This window comes from Lissotriton helveticus, chromosome 7 (assembly GCF_964261635.1).
Source record: "Lissotriton helveticus chromosome 7, aLisHel1.1, whole genome shotgun sequence".
Taxonomy (NCBI): domain Eukaryota; kingdom Metazoa; phylum Chordata; class Amphibia; order Caudata; family Salamandridae; genus Lissotriton; species Lissotriton helveticus.
Window position 1 is genome coordinate 1,954,962,545 of NC_136068.1, and position 15,918 is coordinate 1,954,978,462.

At 54.6% G+C, this 15,918-nt stretch overlaps 1 protein-coding gene across 2 annotated transcripts in view; it reads right to left on the reverse strand.

The window, feature by feature from the left end:
- Positions 1–15,918, reverse strand: part of ZYX (zyxin) — a 180,835-nt gene that overhangs the window by 33,444 nt on the left and 131,473 nt on the right. For both annotated transcript variants that reach the window (XM_078655845.1, XM_078655846.1), the window contains exons 7-9: positions 14,371–14,540; positions 11,189–11,367; positions 10,768–10,888 (exon numbers count right to left, since the gene is read on the reverse strand). In XM_078655845.1, the coding sequence (XP_078511971.1) occupies positions 10,768–10,888; positions 11,189–11,367; positions 14,371–14,540 (470 nt within the window). The remainder of the gene's footprint in view (positions 1–10,767; positions 10,889–11,188; positions 11,368–14,370; positions 14,541–15,918) is intronic.

Genomic DNA, 15,918 nt, shown 5'->3' on the forward strand with positions numbered 1-15,918 from the left:
AATGCATACTTCAGGAAAATAAAACGCTCAAAATCAGAGTTCTTCAGACTCCAGCTAGACCAAGCAAAAAACCGTCCAAGTAAATTGTTCGAGCTAATCCGAGCTCAATCTAAGGAAAAACATTTACCTGATTGTATTTTGATATGTTTTATGTATGTTATTATTATCCTACCATGTTTGTACTATTATATTGCTCCCACTATCTCTGTTCACCCCTTCTGCCCTCTCTCCGTTGTGAAGCGCTCTGATATCTGTAAGGATCTTGTTCGCGCTATATAAAACTTTGAATAAATAAATAAATAAATAAACCCCCAGCTGTCGACATGTTGAGATCTACTCCTTCCTGCGAAGATTTCTCGGTTTTCTTTAACAAAAAAACTGACAATATAAGGAGCGACCTCCTCAATGACGCAAGCCTTTACTCAATACCCAACTGCAGAACACCCAATAAACTAAAAAACAATGCGAATTGGTCATCCTTTGACACCTACTCTGAAGAAGACATTGACAGGATACTCAGCACCCTAAAACCATCCAATCACCTCACTGACCCTCTTCCGGCTAACGCCGTAAAAGACTTCATCCCTTTGCTCCTCCCACTCTGGACTAAAATTATCAATAGCTCACTACAACAAGGAACTATCCCCGACTCCCTCAAAGTTGGACAAGTTACACCTCTACTGAAGAAACCAACAGCCGACCCCACGGATCTAAGCAATTACCGTCCGATTACCAACATTCCCACTCTCGCCAAACTTTTAGAAAAATGCGTCCAACTACAATTGACAAAACACATAGAACAGTTTGATCTCCTCAACCCTCATCAATCAGGCTTCCGAGCAGGGCACAGCACTGAAACAGCTATGACTCACATAATTGACGACGCCCTTCAAATCCTAGATCAAAACGATACCTGCCTCCTCATCCTTCTTGATCTCTCTTCAGCATTCGACACAGTGAAACATGAGAACTTACTCGAACTCCTAAAGACAAGAATGGGGCTATCTGGGACTGTGCTTCGTTGGTTCACCTCCTTTCTACACAACCGATCTCAAAAATTTAAGAGCAAAAACGTGTTGTCCTCCCCAATACCGGTATCGTTAGGTGTCCCTCAAGGATCCTGCCTATCCCCTACTTTGTTCAACCTTGTTATGGAACCTCTCACCACCCTACTACAAGCATCCAATGTTCACTTTCACATGTACGCTGATGACACTCAATTATATCTCAAGCTACAATCCCCCAAAGACATCCTGAGTCTGAACTCTACGATCAGAAACACCCAATCTTGGCTGGCCGATAACCACCTCAAACTCAATGCTATGAAGACGGAGTTCCTCCTAATCGCACCTCCCACGAGAATATCCTCCGCACAAACATGGCTTAAGCACCTAACAGCACTCAATGTCCAACCGACCATCGTGGACTCAGCAAAATCCTTAGGCATAACACTAGACACCAACCTCAGCATGCAGCAGCATATCAGCAAGGCTACTAAGGGGGCGAACTTCCAAATAAATACCTTGAGGAAACTTAAACCCTTCCTCCCAGCAAAAGACTTCCAAACCGCAGTACAAGCACTAGTCATCCCTCGCATAGACTACGGCAGCGTGGCCCTCTGCGGCCTCCCCCTAACTACAACGGCACCCCTAAGAGCTTCACTAAACGCGGCGGCAAGACTCATCACTGGATCAAAAAAACATTCGCATATCTCCCCTAACTTTAAATAAAAAAAAATAAAAAAAAATAAAAATCTCTCCTGACCTCAAAGCCTTGAACTGGCTGCCCCTTGAAGCCAGAATTCAGCTGAAAATTGCCTGCATGACGCACAAGGCTATACACCTGAAATCACCCAGCTACCTCACACATAAGTTGACAATTTCCGGCGGGTCCAGAACTACCAGGAGCACAAACAATCTTCTGCTGAAACCGAGAAGATTCCGGAAGGAAAAAACGTACAAACGCTCCTTCTCAGGAATGGCGCCCAGGATCTGGAACGCACTTCCTCCGGAAACCAGGCTCATCTCCTCCTCCCTTCTTTTCAAGAAAGAAGTCAAAAATATCCTTATGGCTAAATACACTTGAACAATGCGTTTGATTTACAATGCGTCGATCAGTATTGCCAGTATTATATTATTATATAGCCTATATATTCCTATGCACGGGTGTTTTGACTTGTATTAGACTAAAATGCTCAGAGTCCTGATCCCACATATATGTATTTTCCTCTATTTCTGTTTTATTTACATTGCTTTGGATGACCCAAGTCCCAACTAGGCCATGCTACCTCATACCTGTACTATTTGTATTATTGTGGCTTTGTACATGAACTTGATGATCTACATCCTTACTATGCTCCCTGTTCCCCTATCTTCCACCTGCCTCTGTAAAGCGCTCTGTTATCTGCAAAGATCTTGTTCGCGCTATATAAAACCTTCAAAATAAAATAAAATAAATAAATAAGCATGGAGGCGGAGGCCACATCAGGGTGGTGTAGAGGCCAGCAAGCATGGAGGCCGAGGCCACATCAGGGTGGTGTAGAGGCCAGCAAGCATGGAGGCCGAGGCCACATCAGGGTGGTGTAGAGGCCAGCAAGCATGGAGGCTGAGGCCACATCAGGGTGGAGTAGAGGCCAGCAAGCATGGAGGCGGAGGCCACATCAGGGAGGTGTAGAGGCCAGCAAGCATGGAGGCCGAGGCCACATCAGGGTGGTGTAGAGGCCAGCAAGCATGGAGGCAGAGGCCACATCAGAGTGGTGTAGAGGCCAGCAAGCATGGAGGCGGAGGCCACATCAGGGTGGTGTAGAGGCCAGCAAGCATGGAGGCGGAGGCCACATCAGGGTGGTGTAGAGGCCAGCAAGCATGGAGGCCGAGGCCACATCAGAGTGGTGTAGAGGCCAGCAAGCATGGAGGCGGAGGCCACATCAGGGTGGTGTAGAGGCCAGCAAGCATGGAGGCGGAGGCCACATCAGAGTGGTGTAGAGGCCAGCAAGCATGGAGGCGGAGGCCACATCAGGGTGGTGTAGAGGCCAGCAAGCATGGAGGCGGAGGCCACATCAGAGTGGTGTAGAGGCCAGCAAGCATGGAGGCCGAGGCCACATCAGAGTGGTGTGGAGGCCAGCAAGCATGGAGGCGGAGGCCACATCAGGGTGGTGTAGAGGCCAGCAAGCATGGAGGCGGAGGCCACATCAGAGTGGTGTAGAGGCCAGCAAGCATGGAGGCGGAGGCCACATCAGGGTGGTGTAGAGGCCAGCAAGCATGGAGGCTGAGGCCACATCAGGGTGGAGTAGAGGCCAGCAAGCATGGAGGCGGAGGCCACATCAGGGAGGTGTAGAGGCCAGCAAGCATGGAGGCCGAGGCCACATCAGGGTGGTGTAGAGGCCAGCAAGCATGGAGGCAGAGGCCACATCAGAGTGGTGTAGAGGCCAGCAAGCATGGAGGCGGAGGCCACATCAGGGTGGTGTAGAGGCCAGCAAGCATGGAGGCGGAGGCCACATCAGGGTGGTGTAGAGGCCAGCAAGCATGGAGGCCGAGGCCACATCAGAGTGGTGTAGAGGCCAGCAAGCATGGAGGCGGAGGCCACATCAGGGTGGTGTAGAGGCCAGCAAGCATGGAGGCGGAGGCCACATCAGAGTGGTGTAGAGGCCAGCAAGCATGGAGGCGGAGGCCACATCAGGGTGGTGTAGAGGCCAGCAAGCATGGAGGCGGAGGCCACATCAGAGTGGTGTAGAGGCCAGCAAGCATGGAGGCCGAGGCCACATCAGAGTGGTGTGGAGGCCAGCAAGCATGGAGGCGGAGGCCACATCAGGGTGGTGTAGAGGCCAGCAAGCATGGAGGCGGAGGCCACATCAGAGTGGTGTAGAGGCCAGCAAGCATGGAGGCGGAGGCCACATCAGGGTGGTGTAGAGGCCAGCAAGCATGGAGGCAGAGGCCACATCAGAGTGGTGTAGAGGCCAGCAAGCATGGAGGCGGAGGCCACATCAGGGTGGTGTAGAGGCCAGCAAGCATGGAGGCGGAGGCCACATCAGAGTGGTGTAGAGGCCAGCAAGCATGGAGGCGGAGGCCACATCAGAGTGGTGTAGAGGCCAGCAAGCATGGAGGCGGAGGCCACATCAGGGTGGTGTAGAGGCCAGCAAGCATGGAGGCGGAGGCCACATCAGAGTGGTGTGGAGGCAAGCAAGCATGGAGGCGGAGGCCACATCAGAGTGGTGTAGAGGCCAGCAAGCATGGAGGCGGAGGCCACATCAGGGTGGTATAGAGGCCAGCACAAGCATGGAGGCCGAGGCCACATCAGGGTGGTGTAGAGGCAAGCAAGCATGGAGGCCGAGGCCACATCAGGGTGGTGTAGAGGCAAGCAAGCATTGAGGCGGAGGCCACATCAGAGTGGTGTAGAGGCCAGCAAGCATGGAGGCCGAGGCCACATCAGGGTGGTGTACAGGCCAGCACAAGCATGGAGGCCGAGGCCACATCAGGGTGGTGTAGAGGCAAGCAAGCATGGAGGCGGAGGCCACATCAGGGTGGTGTAGAGGCTAGCACAAGCATGGAGGCCGAGGCCACATCAGAGTGGTGTGGAGGCAAGCAAGCATGGAGGCGGAGGCCACATCAGAGTGGTGTAGAGGCCAGCAAGCATGGAGGCGGAGGCCACATCAGGGTGGTGTGGAGGCCAGCACAAGCATGGAGGCGGAGGCCACATCAGGGTGGTGTAGAGGTCAACAAGCATGGAGGCGGAGGCCACATCAGGGTGGTGTGGAGGCAAGCAAGCATGGAGGCCGAGGCCACATCAGGGTGGTGTAGAAGCCAGCACAAGGATGGAGGCGGAGGCCACATCAGGGTGGTGTAGAGGTCAACAAGCATGGAGGCGGAGGCCACATCAGGGTGGTGTAGAGGCTAGCACAAGCATGGAGGCCGAGGCCACATCAGGGTGGTGTAGAGGCCAGCAAGCATGGAGGCGGAGGCCACATCAGGGTGGTGTAGAGGCCAACAAGCATGGAGGCCGAGGCCACATCAGGGTGGTGTAGAGGCCAACAAGCATGGAGGCGGAGGCCACATCAGGGTGGTGTGGAGGCAAGCAAGCATGGAGGCGGAGGCCACATCAGGGTGGTGTAGAGGCCAAAAAGAATGGAGGCCGAGGCCACATCAGGGTGGTGTGGAGACCAACAAGCATGGAGGCGGAGGCCACATCAGGGTGGTGTAGAGGCCAGCAAGCATGGAGGCGGAGGCCACATAAGGGTGGTGTAGAGGCCAGCAAGCATGGAGGCGGAGGCCACATCAGGGTGGTGTAGAGGCCAGCAAGCATGGAGGCGGAGGCCACATCAGGGTGGTGTAGAGGCCAGCAAGCATGGAGGCGGAGGCCACATCAGGGTGGTGTAGAGGCAAGCAAGCATGGAGGCGGAGGCCACATCAGGGTGGTGTAGAGGTCAACAAGCATGGAGGCGGAGGCCACATCAGGGTGGTGTAGAGGCTAGCACAAGCATGGAGGCCGAGGCCACATCAGAGTGGTGTGGAGGCAAGCAAGCATGGAGGCGGAGGCCACATCAGAGTGGTGTAGAGGCCAGCAAGCATGGAGGCGGAGGCCACATCAGGGTGGTGTGGAGGCCAGCACAAGCATGGAGGCGGAGGCCACATCAGGGTGGTGTAGAGGTCAACAAGCATGGAGGCGGAGGCCACATCAGGGTGGTGTGGAGGCAAGCAAGCATGGAGGCCGAGGCCACATCAGGGTGGTGTAGAAGCCAGCACAAGCATGGAGGCGGAGGCCACATCAGGGTGGTGTAGAGGTCAACAAGCATGGAGGCGGAGGCCACATCAGGGTGGTGTAGAGGCTAGCACAAGCATGGAGGCCGAGGCCACATCAGGGTGGTGTAGAGGCCAGCAAACATGGAGGCCGAGGCCACATCAGGGTGGTGTAGAGGCCAACAAGCATGGAGGCCGAGGCCACATCAGGGTGGTGTAGAGGCCAACAAGCATGGAGGCGGAGGCCACATCAGGGTGGTGTGGAGGCAAGCAAGCATGGAGGCGGAGGCCACATCAGGGTGGTGTAGAGGCCAAAAAGAATGGAGGCCGAGGCCACATCAGGGTGGTGTGGAGGCCAACAAGCAGGGAGGCGGAGGCCACATCAGGGTAGTGTAGAGGCCAGCAAGCATGGAGGCGGAGGCCACATCAGGGTGGTGTAGAGGCCAGCAAGCATGGAGGCGGAGGCCACATCAGGGTGGTGTAGAGGCCAACAAGCATGGAGGCCGAGGCCACATCAGATGGTGTAGAGGCCAACAAGCATGGAGGCGGAGGCCACATCAGGGTGGTGTAGAGGCCACATCAGGGTGGTGTAGAGGCCAACAAGCATGGAGGCGGAGGCCACATCAAGGTGGTGTGGAGGCCAGCAAGCATGGAGGCGGAGGCCACATCAGGGAGGTGTAGAGGCCAGCAAGCATGGAGGCAGAGGGCACATCAGGGTGGTGTAGAGGCCAACAAGCATGGAGGCGGAGGCCACATCAGGGAGGTGTAGAGGCCAGCACAAGCATGGAGGCGGAGGCCACATCAGGGTGGTGTAGAGGCCAAAAAGTATGGAGGCGGAGGCCACATCAGGCTGGTGTACAGGCCAACAAGCATGGAGGCTGAGGCCACATCAAGGTGGTGTGGAGGCCAGCAAGCATGGAGGTGGAGGCCACATCAGGGTGGTGTAGAGGCCAACAAGCATGGAGGCTGAGGCCACATCAAGGTGGTGTGGAGGCCAGCAAGCATGGAGGTGGAGGCCACATCAGGGTGGTGTAGAGGCCAGCAAGCATGGAGGCGGAGGCCACATCAGGGTGGTGTAGAGGCCAGCAAGCATGGAGGCGGAGGCCACATCAGGGTGGTGTGGAGGCCAGCAAGCATGGAGGCGGAGGCCACATCAGGGTGGTTTGGAGGCCAACAATCATGGAGGCGGAGGCCACATCAGGGTGGTGTAGAGGCCAGCAAGCATGGAGGCGGAGGCCACATCAGGGTGGTGTAGAGGCCAGCAAGCATGGAGGCGGAGGCCACATCAGGGTGGTGTAGAGGCCAGCAAGCATGGAGGCCGAGGCCACATCAGGGTGGTGTAGAGGCCAGCAAGCATGGAGGCCGAGGCCACATAAGGGTGGTGTAGAGGCCAACAAGCATGGAGGCTGAGGCCACATCAAGGTGGTGTGGAGGCCAGCAAGCATGGAGGCCGAGGCCACATCAGGGTGGTGTAGAGGCCAACAAGCATGGAGGCCGAGGCCACATCAGGGTGGTGTAGAGGCCAACAAGCATGGAGGCCGAGGCCACATCAGGGTGGTGGAGGCCAACAAGCATGGAGGCGGAGGCCACATCAGGGTGGTGTAGAGGCCACATCAGGGTGGTGTAGAGGCCAGCAAGCATGGAGGCGGAGGCCACATCAAGGTGGTGTGGAGGCCAGCAAGCATGGAGGCGGAGGCCACATCAGGGAGGTGTAGAGGCCAACAAGCATGGAGGCCGAGGCCACATCAGGGTGGTGCAGAGGCCAACAAGCATGGAGGCTGTGGCCACATCAGGGTGGTGTAGAGGCCAACAAGCATGGAGGCGGAGGCCACATCAGGGTGGTGAAGAGGCCAAAAAGAATGGAGGCCGAGGCCACATCAGGGTGGTGTACAGGCCAACAAGCATGGAGGCAGAGGCCACATCAGGGTGGTGTAGAGGCCAACAAGCATGGAGGCCGAGGCCACATCAGTGTGGTGTTGAGGCTAACAAGCATGGAGGCCAAGGCCACATCAGGGAGGTGTAGAGGCCAACATGCATGGCAGCGGAGGCCACATCAGGGTGGTGTGGAGGCCAGCAAGCATGGAGGCGGAGGCCACATCAGGGTGGTGTAGAGGCCAGCACAAGCATGGAGGCCGAGGCCACATCAGGGTGGAGTAGAGGCCAGCACAAGCATGGAGGCCGAGGCCACATCAGGGTGGTGTAGAGGCCAGCAAGCATGGAGGCTGAGGCCACATGAGGGTGGTGTAGAGGCCAGCAAGCATGGAGGCGGAGGCCATATCAGGGTGGTGTAGAGGCCAGCAAGCATCGAGGCGGAGGCCACATCAGGGTGGTGTAGAGGCCAACAAGCATGGAGGGGGAGGCCACATCAGGGGGGTGTAGAGGCCAACAAGCATTGAGGCGGAAGCCACATCAGGGTGGTGTAGAGGCCAGCAAGCATGGAGGCGGAGGCCACATCAGGGTGGTGTAGAGGCCAGCAAGCATGGAGGCGGAGGCCACATCAGGGTGGTGTAGAGGCCAACATGCATGGCGGCGGAGGCCACATCAGGGTGGTGTGGAGGCCAGCAAGCATGGAGGCGGAGGCCACATCAGGGTGGTGTAGAGGCCAGCATGCATGGAGGAGGAGGCCACATCAGGGTGGTGTGGAGGCCAGCAAGCATGCAGGCGGAGGCCACATCAGGGTGGGGTAGAGGCCAACAAGCATGGAGGCGGAGGCCTCCTCAGGGTGGTGTGGAGGCCAACAAGCATGGAGGCGGAGGCCACATCAGGGTGGTGTAGAGGCCAGCAAGCATGGAGGCCGAGGCCACATCAGGGTGGAGTAGAGGCCAGCACAAGCATGGAGGCCGAGGCCACATCAGGGTGGTGTAGAGGCCAACATGCATGGCGGCGGAGGCCACATCAGGGTGGTGTGGAGGCCAGCAAGCATGGAGGCGGAGGCCACATCAGGGTGGTGTAGAGGCCAACATGCATGGCGGCGGAGGCCACATCAGGGTGGTGTGGAGGCCAGCAAGCATGGAGGCGGAGGCCACATCAGGGTGGTGTAGAGGCCAGCACAAGCATGGAGGCCGAGGCCACATCAGGGTGGTGTAGAGGTCAGCAAGCATGGAGGCGGAGGCCACATCAGGGTGGAGTAGAGGCCAGCACAAGCATGGAGGCCGAGGCCACATCAGGGTGGTGTAGAGGCCAGCAAGCATGGAGGCGAGGCCACATCAGAGTGGTGTAGAGGCCAGCACAAGCATGGAGGCCGAGGCCACATCAGGGTGGTGTAGAGGTCAGCAAGCATGGAGGCGGAGGCCACATCAGGGTGGAGTAGAGGCCAGCACAAGCATGGAGGCCGAGGCCACATCAGGGTGGTGTAGAGGCCAACATGCATGGCGGCGGAGGCCACATCAGGGTGGTGTGGAGGCCAGCAAGCATGGAGGCGGAGGCCACATCAGGGTGGTGTAGAGGCCAGCAAGCATGGAGGCGGAGGCCACATCAGGGTGGTGTGGAGGCCAGCAAGCATGCAGGCGGAGGCCACATCAGGGTGGGGTAGAGGCCAACAAGCATGGAGGCGGAGGCCTCCTCAGGGTGGTGTGGAGGCCAACAAGCATGGAGGCGGAGGCCACATCAGGGTGGTGTAGAGGCCAGCAAGCATGGAGGCCGAGGCCACATCAGGGTGGAGTAGAGGCCAGCACAAGCATGGAGGCCGAGGCCACATCAGGGTGGTGTAGAGGCCAACATGCATGGCGGCGGAGGCCACATCAGGGTGGTGTGGAGGCCAGCAAGCATGGAGGCGGAGGCCACATCAGGGTGGTGTAGAGGCCAACATGCATGGCGGCGGAGGCCACATCAGGATGGTGTGGAGGCCAGCAAGCATGGAGGCGGAGGCCACATCAGGGTGGTGTAGAGGCCAGCACAAGCATGGAGGCCGAGGCCACATCAGGGTGGTGTAGAGGTCAGCAAGCATGGAGGCGGAGGCCACATCAGGGTGGAGTAGAGGCCAGCACAAGCATGGAGGCCGAGGCCACATCAGGGTGGTGTAGAGGCCAGCAAGCATGGAGGCGAGGCCACATCAGAGTGGTGTAGAGGCCAGCACAAGCATGGAGGCCGAGGCCACATCAGGGTGGTGTAGAGGTCAGCAAGCATGGAGGCGGAGGCCACATCAGGGTGGAGTAGAGGCCAGCACAAGCATGGAGGCCGAGGCCACATCAGGGTGGTGTAGAGGCCAGCAAGCATGGAGGCGGAGGCCACATCAGGGTGGTGTAGAGGCCAACAAGCATGGAGGCTGAGGCCACATCAGGGGGGTGTAGAGGCCAACAAGCATTGAGGCGGAAGCCACATCAGGGTGGTGTAGAGGCCAACAAGCATGGAGGCCGAGGCCACATCAGGGTGGTGTAGAGGCCAACAAGCATGGAGGCTGAGGCCACATCAGGGGGGTGTAGAGGCCAACAAGCATTGAGGCGTAAGCCACATCAGGGTGGTGTAGAGGCCAGCAAGCATGGAGGCGGAGGCCACATCAGGGTAGTGTAGAGGCCAGCAAGCATGGAGGCGGAGGCCACATCAGAGTGGTGTAGAGGCCAGCAAGCATGGAGGCGGAGGCCACATCAGGGTGGTGTAGAGGCCAACATGCATGGCGGCGGAGGCCACATCAGGGTGGTGTGGAGGCCAGCAAGCATGGAGGCGGAGGCCACATCAGGGTGGTGTAGAGGCCAGCAAGCATGGAGGAGGAGGCCACATCAGGGTGGTGTGGAGGCAAGCAAGCATGAAGGCGGAGGCCACATCAGAGTGGTGTAGAGGCCAACAAGCATGGAGGCGGAGGCCACATCAGGGTGGTGTAGAGGCCAACAAGCATGGAGGCGGAGGCCACATCAGGGTGGTGTAGAGGCAAGCAAGCATGGAGGCGGAGGCCACATCAGGGTGGTGAAGAGGCCAAAAAAAATGGAGGCCGAGGCCACATCAGGGTGGTGTAGAGGCCAGCAAGCACAGCAGTAAAAACAGCTGAAGTTGAGAGCAGAGACAGAATAAAGACCTCCCTGTAGAAAGACAGACGGGTGCTTACCTCACACTTGTAACACTTCATGTGGAAGTTTTTCTCCAGGGCCACCACTCGCACCGTCTCTTCTTTGCCCGTCTCCGGCATGATGGGCTCACTGCAGACAGAGCAGCGGGGGGCGTACTTCCTGAAGGGTGAAAGATTGAGAATCAAAAGCCTGGTTTAAGAAAGCACCAAAGCGCAGCATAAGGGCCGTACATAATGGGTTCAGAGTGAACCCTACAGGACTCTTGGCTCCATTTTGGGTGGAGGGTTTTGCTTAAACCTGGTGGTCAGGAAAAGCCGTCGGGGGTTCTGCTGAACTTACTAAAGCCATGCTCTTGGCGCCCTCTAAAGGTTTATTTTGGCCACTTAAGACCCGATTTGTGGCTCGCCATGGGCCGAGGGCTTAAGAGGTTGTGGAAGGGTGGCATTAAGGGGCACGTACCTGTGGTAATCTTCAACGCAGTGGGGTTGGTTGCCCTGGTCTACGATGAATGGCGCCCCCTCAAGGCTCTTGCCGCAGACTACGCAGGTGAAACACTGGGGGTGGTAGGCATTCCCTGTTGCCCTCAGCATCCGGTCGGTGATGGTTTTCTTGCAGATGCTGCACTTTTCCAGGGTGCCCTGTGGTGACCGAGAGATAAACTCAAATTCCTACACACCCCAGCATCACTATCATGAGCACCACCAGCATAGAACCACCAACATCACCATCATCAGCACCTAACGCAGGACCATCACTAACATCATCGATACTATAAGGTTCCCCTGCACAGAGTCAGCATCATCAGCGTCACTGTTAGCATCAGCACCAATTGCACGAGCATCACTGACATGAGCATCAGCAGCAAACGCACGAGCATCACTAACCTCAGCATCATCAGCACCAAACGCAGGACCATCACTACCATCATCCATACTACCAGGTCCAGAAGCACAGAGTCAGTATCACCATCATCACTGCCAGCATCAGCACCAAAAGCACGAGCATCACTGACATGAGCATCAGCAGCAAACGCAGCAGCATCACGAACAGGAGCATAAGTAGCATTAGAGGGACGAGCGTCACTAACCTCACCATCATCAGCACCAAATGCAGGACCATCACTAACATCATCCAAACTACCAGGTTCACAGCACAGAATCAGCATTATCACCATCACTGCCAGCATCAGCATCCGCACCAATAGCAAGAGCATCACCAACTTCAGCATCATCAGCTTCAGCCTTACGAGCATCACTATCCCCAGCATCATCATCAGCAGCAGCACCATCAGGTTTAACAGCAGGAGCACCTCCAACATCAGCAGTATTGATGGAGCAAGGATTCGCATATTACGCGACTTGCTTGAATTCATGAACCTCGAATAACAAGTAACAGCGTAACCCAACCTGTTTTGTCTTACTAATTTCCCTTTATTTTGACATTTGGGGTGTCCTAGAGACACTTGCCTATGTGTTTACTAACTCAATAACGTTTGTAACTGAAAATGGCCGCTGCTTGGCAGGTTTCTACTGCGCATGCGTTAGTCACACTCACGTGACGCGACGTACTTGCAGTTCTGGTGGGAATCTTTGCGCTTGCGCACTAGCATTAAGATGGCCGCTTTGTATCCTCACATGGTGAAGCTTGTACTGCTGATTGTGTTATTGTTTATTTGCACTAAAACATAATGCCATAGTTTATATAAAGTAAGGGGTATAGAGTAGCTATTCATGGTATACAGTGTATTCATTTATTTCTGTGTTTTATTTTGTTTTCGCTTACTTTTCATGTACCGCGATTTTGAGGGTCTGAGAGACACTCGTGACGCCGAATGAGGAGCAGCCTTTCTGCGCATGACAGTCTTCTGCCGGTGGCATTGAATGGCTGCCAACCAGAGGTCCCTGCCAAGAGGCTCCTGAGAAAGTGACCTGCGACCTAGCAGAAGAAGCTGAACTGTCCTGCAAATGCAACAAATGTATTACTTTCCATTGTATTCTGTGGAGTATGTCATGGGAACCCCAAAAATCAATAGGCGGTCCCAGAAAATGCAAATGAAGTCTTGTAGAGGTGAAAAGTGATTGGTGTGTTGACCTATCCTACTTGGGGACCAATCGAAATTGGGGAATTCTTACACTTGCAACATTTGGGGGGTGGTATACTGACCCGAAAACAGTATAACTAGCCTAGGTTTAGCTAGAGAAATTGTCCGACTTGTCTGAATAGCTGACCTGTCACTGACCCAACGCACTCAATAGGTGACTGATACAGAGGGCTGCGGAGCACTCTGTCCGAAATATACTATAGACTCTGGAGGTTTTACTAAACCTTAAGTGCTGGCGGAGCACTTTGCTGGGGAGTTCGCCAACCCAATGGGGGTTCTGACTGATAGCTGCAGAGAGGGTGGAGCGCAGGCGTTGCTTCCAAACTGCGGGTGCTGGTCGTTCCTTGGTGGTCCTGTCCTGATCCTAATCTGGTTCTCCTGTCCTGTCCTGGGGTGTCCATTCTGCACCTGCTGTCCTGTCGATGACTGTCCTTCCTTGGGGTATTTCCTGTCCTTAACTGACCCGTGGCCAGGGTTGGTCTTCACACCAGTCTAGGTAATTATAGTGCTAAAAGACTATACTGAACCTTCATTTTTTCTGTCTTTGCTTTAATAAAGACATACCTTTGCGCATAATTGATTTTCCATGCTTTCGCAAAGCTACTGAAAGAAAGCTCAAACGTTATTGCTGTTTTTCTAGCATGTTCCTATGTTACCCTTCCTTTAAGCACAACTCTTCATACCGTTTATTAAATATAGATGTGGTTTATAATTTTCACCTATTAAGCTGATTGAAGTAATGTTGCTAGAACTACAGCATGTTCCATTTTTACCCTCCCTATAGATGTATAGGGTTTCCAAATTTTCACCCATCCTTTTGAAGTATTATCTCAGTAGTAAAATTCTAGTATGTTCCTAAATCTGCCCATCTATAGTTATTCAATTTGAAGTTCCATCCCTGAAAAGTTTGATTAGCATGTTCCTGTTCTTACCTTCCATTAGACTCATAAATGGTTGGCTTGATCTATTTCCTTTATGGATATGTGCTCTTTATTATCTTGGTTATTGATTGTTTAATGGTCATAAATCTTATGCTTTCTGAATCTGAACTTTAGATAAAGGTTTTAAAACTTCCTGAGTTTGTGGTCATTTTATGAATACAAAGAAATATAAAAGTTGGTATTTTGTTGCCTGCCTTTCTTTTACAGCTAGCTCTCTGATCCATTGTGGTCATAGGTACCCGTAACGGTGGATTGGTAAGTCGGGTACAGTAGAAATAAATAAGAAGGAACAAGGGTTTCTGGTAGTAGAGTGTATGGTCGCCCGATTAATAATTATAGTGTATTGAAAATATATGGGCCCGATGCGTGTATGGTAAAATTGTTGGCCGGGTGACCTGCGCGCTCTATCAGTATCATCAGCACCAAACGCATGAGCACCACTAACCCCAGCATCATCAGCACCAGCATCACTGCCAGCATCAGCACCAAACGCTTGAGCACTGCCAGCATCATCACCACCACCAGCACCTGGGCGAGCCATGTTTAAACGCACTTTCTTGCCACTTCTGACCCACACCACAGCCTGAAGACCCACTCACCGCGTAGCACTCCTCGCAGAAAGGCTTGGCGTCCACGTCGTAGAACTGCTGGCCCTGCAGCTGCTTCTCACACTTGAAGCAGGTGAAGCACTCCACGTGGAAGAGCTGTTCCAGGGCACGCACCGCGGGCTGTGTGCGGGACAGCGGCTTCCGGCACAGGCCACAAAACTCTGAGCAGGAAAGAGGACAGAAGTGAAAAGAAAGAAAAAGACACAACAGGAACAAAGACATAAGGCAGGGCTGAAAGAATTTCAGTGGATGGTACCAGGCTTGACAGGGAGGAGGAGGAATGTATAACCTTAGTGTGTCTCCTACGCATGAAGCAGAGGGCTTTGGCATTAAGACAGCTTCAGCCTTCGCTGGTGACGGGAGGCAGATGAGGCTACTTACCTGTAGCGTGGGCCTCCAGGGGAGGCTGAGAATTCCTACATGTGGTGTGCACCTCCAGAGGGGGCGGGGCATTACTTACCAGTGGTGTCAAGTCAAGTCAAGAGATTTATATAGCGCGCTACATACCCATAGGGTCTCAAGGCGCTTGAGGGGGGGTGGGGAATTACTTGTCGAATATCCAAGTTTTAAGTTGCTTTCTGAATGCTGGGTGGTTCTGAGTAAGGCGAAGGTGAGTAGGGAGAGAGTTCCAGGTTTTAGCTGCCAGGTAGGAGAAGGATCTGCCTCCCATGGTGGTTCTGTTGATGCGAGGTACAGTGGCAAGGGCTTGGTTGGAGGATCGTAGCTGACGGGAGGGGGTGTAGAAGGATAGTCGTGTGTTGAGGCATTCAGGTCCAAGTTCGTAAAGTGCTTTGTGTGCGTGTGTTAGGAGGCGGAAAGTAATCCTCTTATTTACGGGGAGCCAGTGGAGGTTTTTCAGGTGATCAGAGATGTGTTCTTTACGCGGGATGTCTAGTATGAGCCTGGCTGAGGCGTTCTGGATGCGTTGGAGTTTTTTCTGGAGTTTTGCGGTGGTACCGGCGTAGAGGGTGTTTCCATAGTCCAGGCGGCTAGTGACCAGTGCGTGGGTGACCGTTTTTCTAGTTTCGGTGGGGATCCAGCGGAATGTTTTTTTGAGCATGCAAAGAATGTTGAAACAAGATGATGAAACGGTGTTGACTTGTCTGGTCATCGAGAGTGAGGAGTCCAGGATGACGCCCAGGTTCCGTGCGTGGTCTGTCGGGATGGGTGCTTTTCCAAGGGCCTCTGGCCACCAAGAGTCGTCCCAGGCGGAGGGGGAGGTGCCTAAGATGAGGACTTCTGTTTTGTCGGAGTTCAGTTTCAGACGGCTGTGCTTCATCCACTCGGCTACTTCTTTCATTCCTTCGTGTAAGTTGGTTTTGGCGGTGTTAGGGTCTTTGGTGAGAGAGAGGATCAATTGAGTGTCGTCAGCGTAGGAGATGATGTTGAGGTTGTGTTGGCGTGCGATGGCCGCGAGGGGGCTCATGTATACGTTGAAGAGGGTGGGGCTGAGTGACGATCCTTGTGGCACGCCGCAGATGACTTCAGAGGACTCAGACTTGAATGGTGGGAGGCGGACTCTCTGGGTTCTTCCGGTAA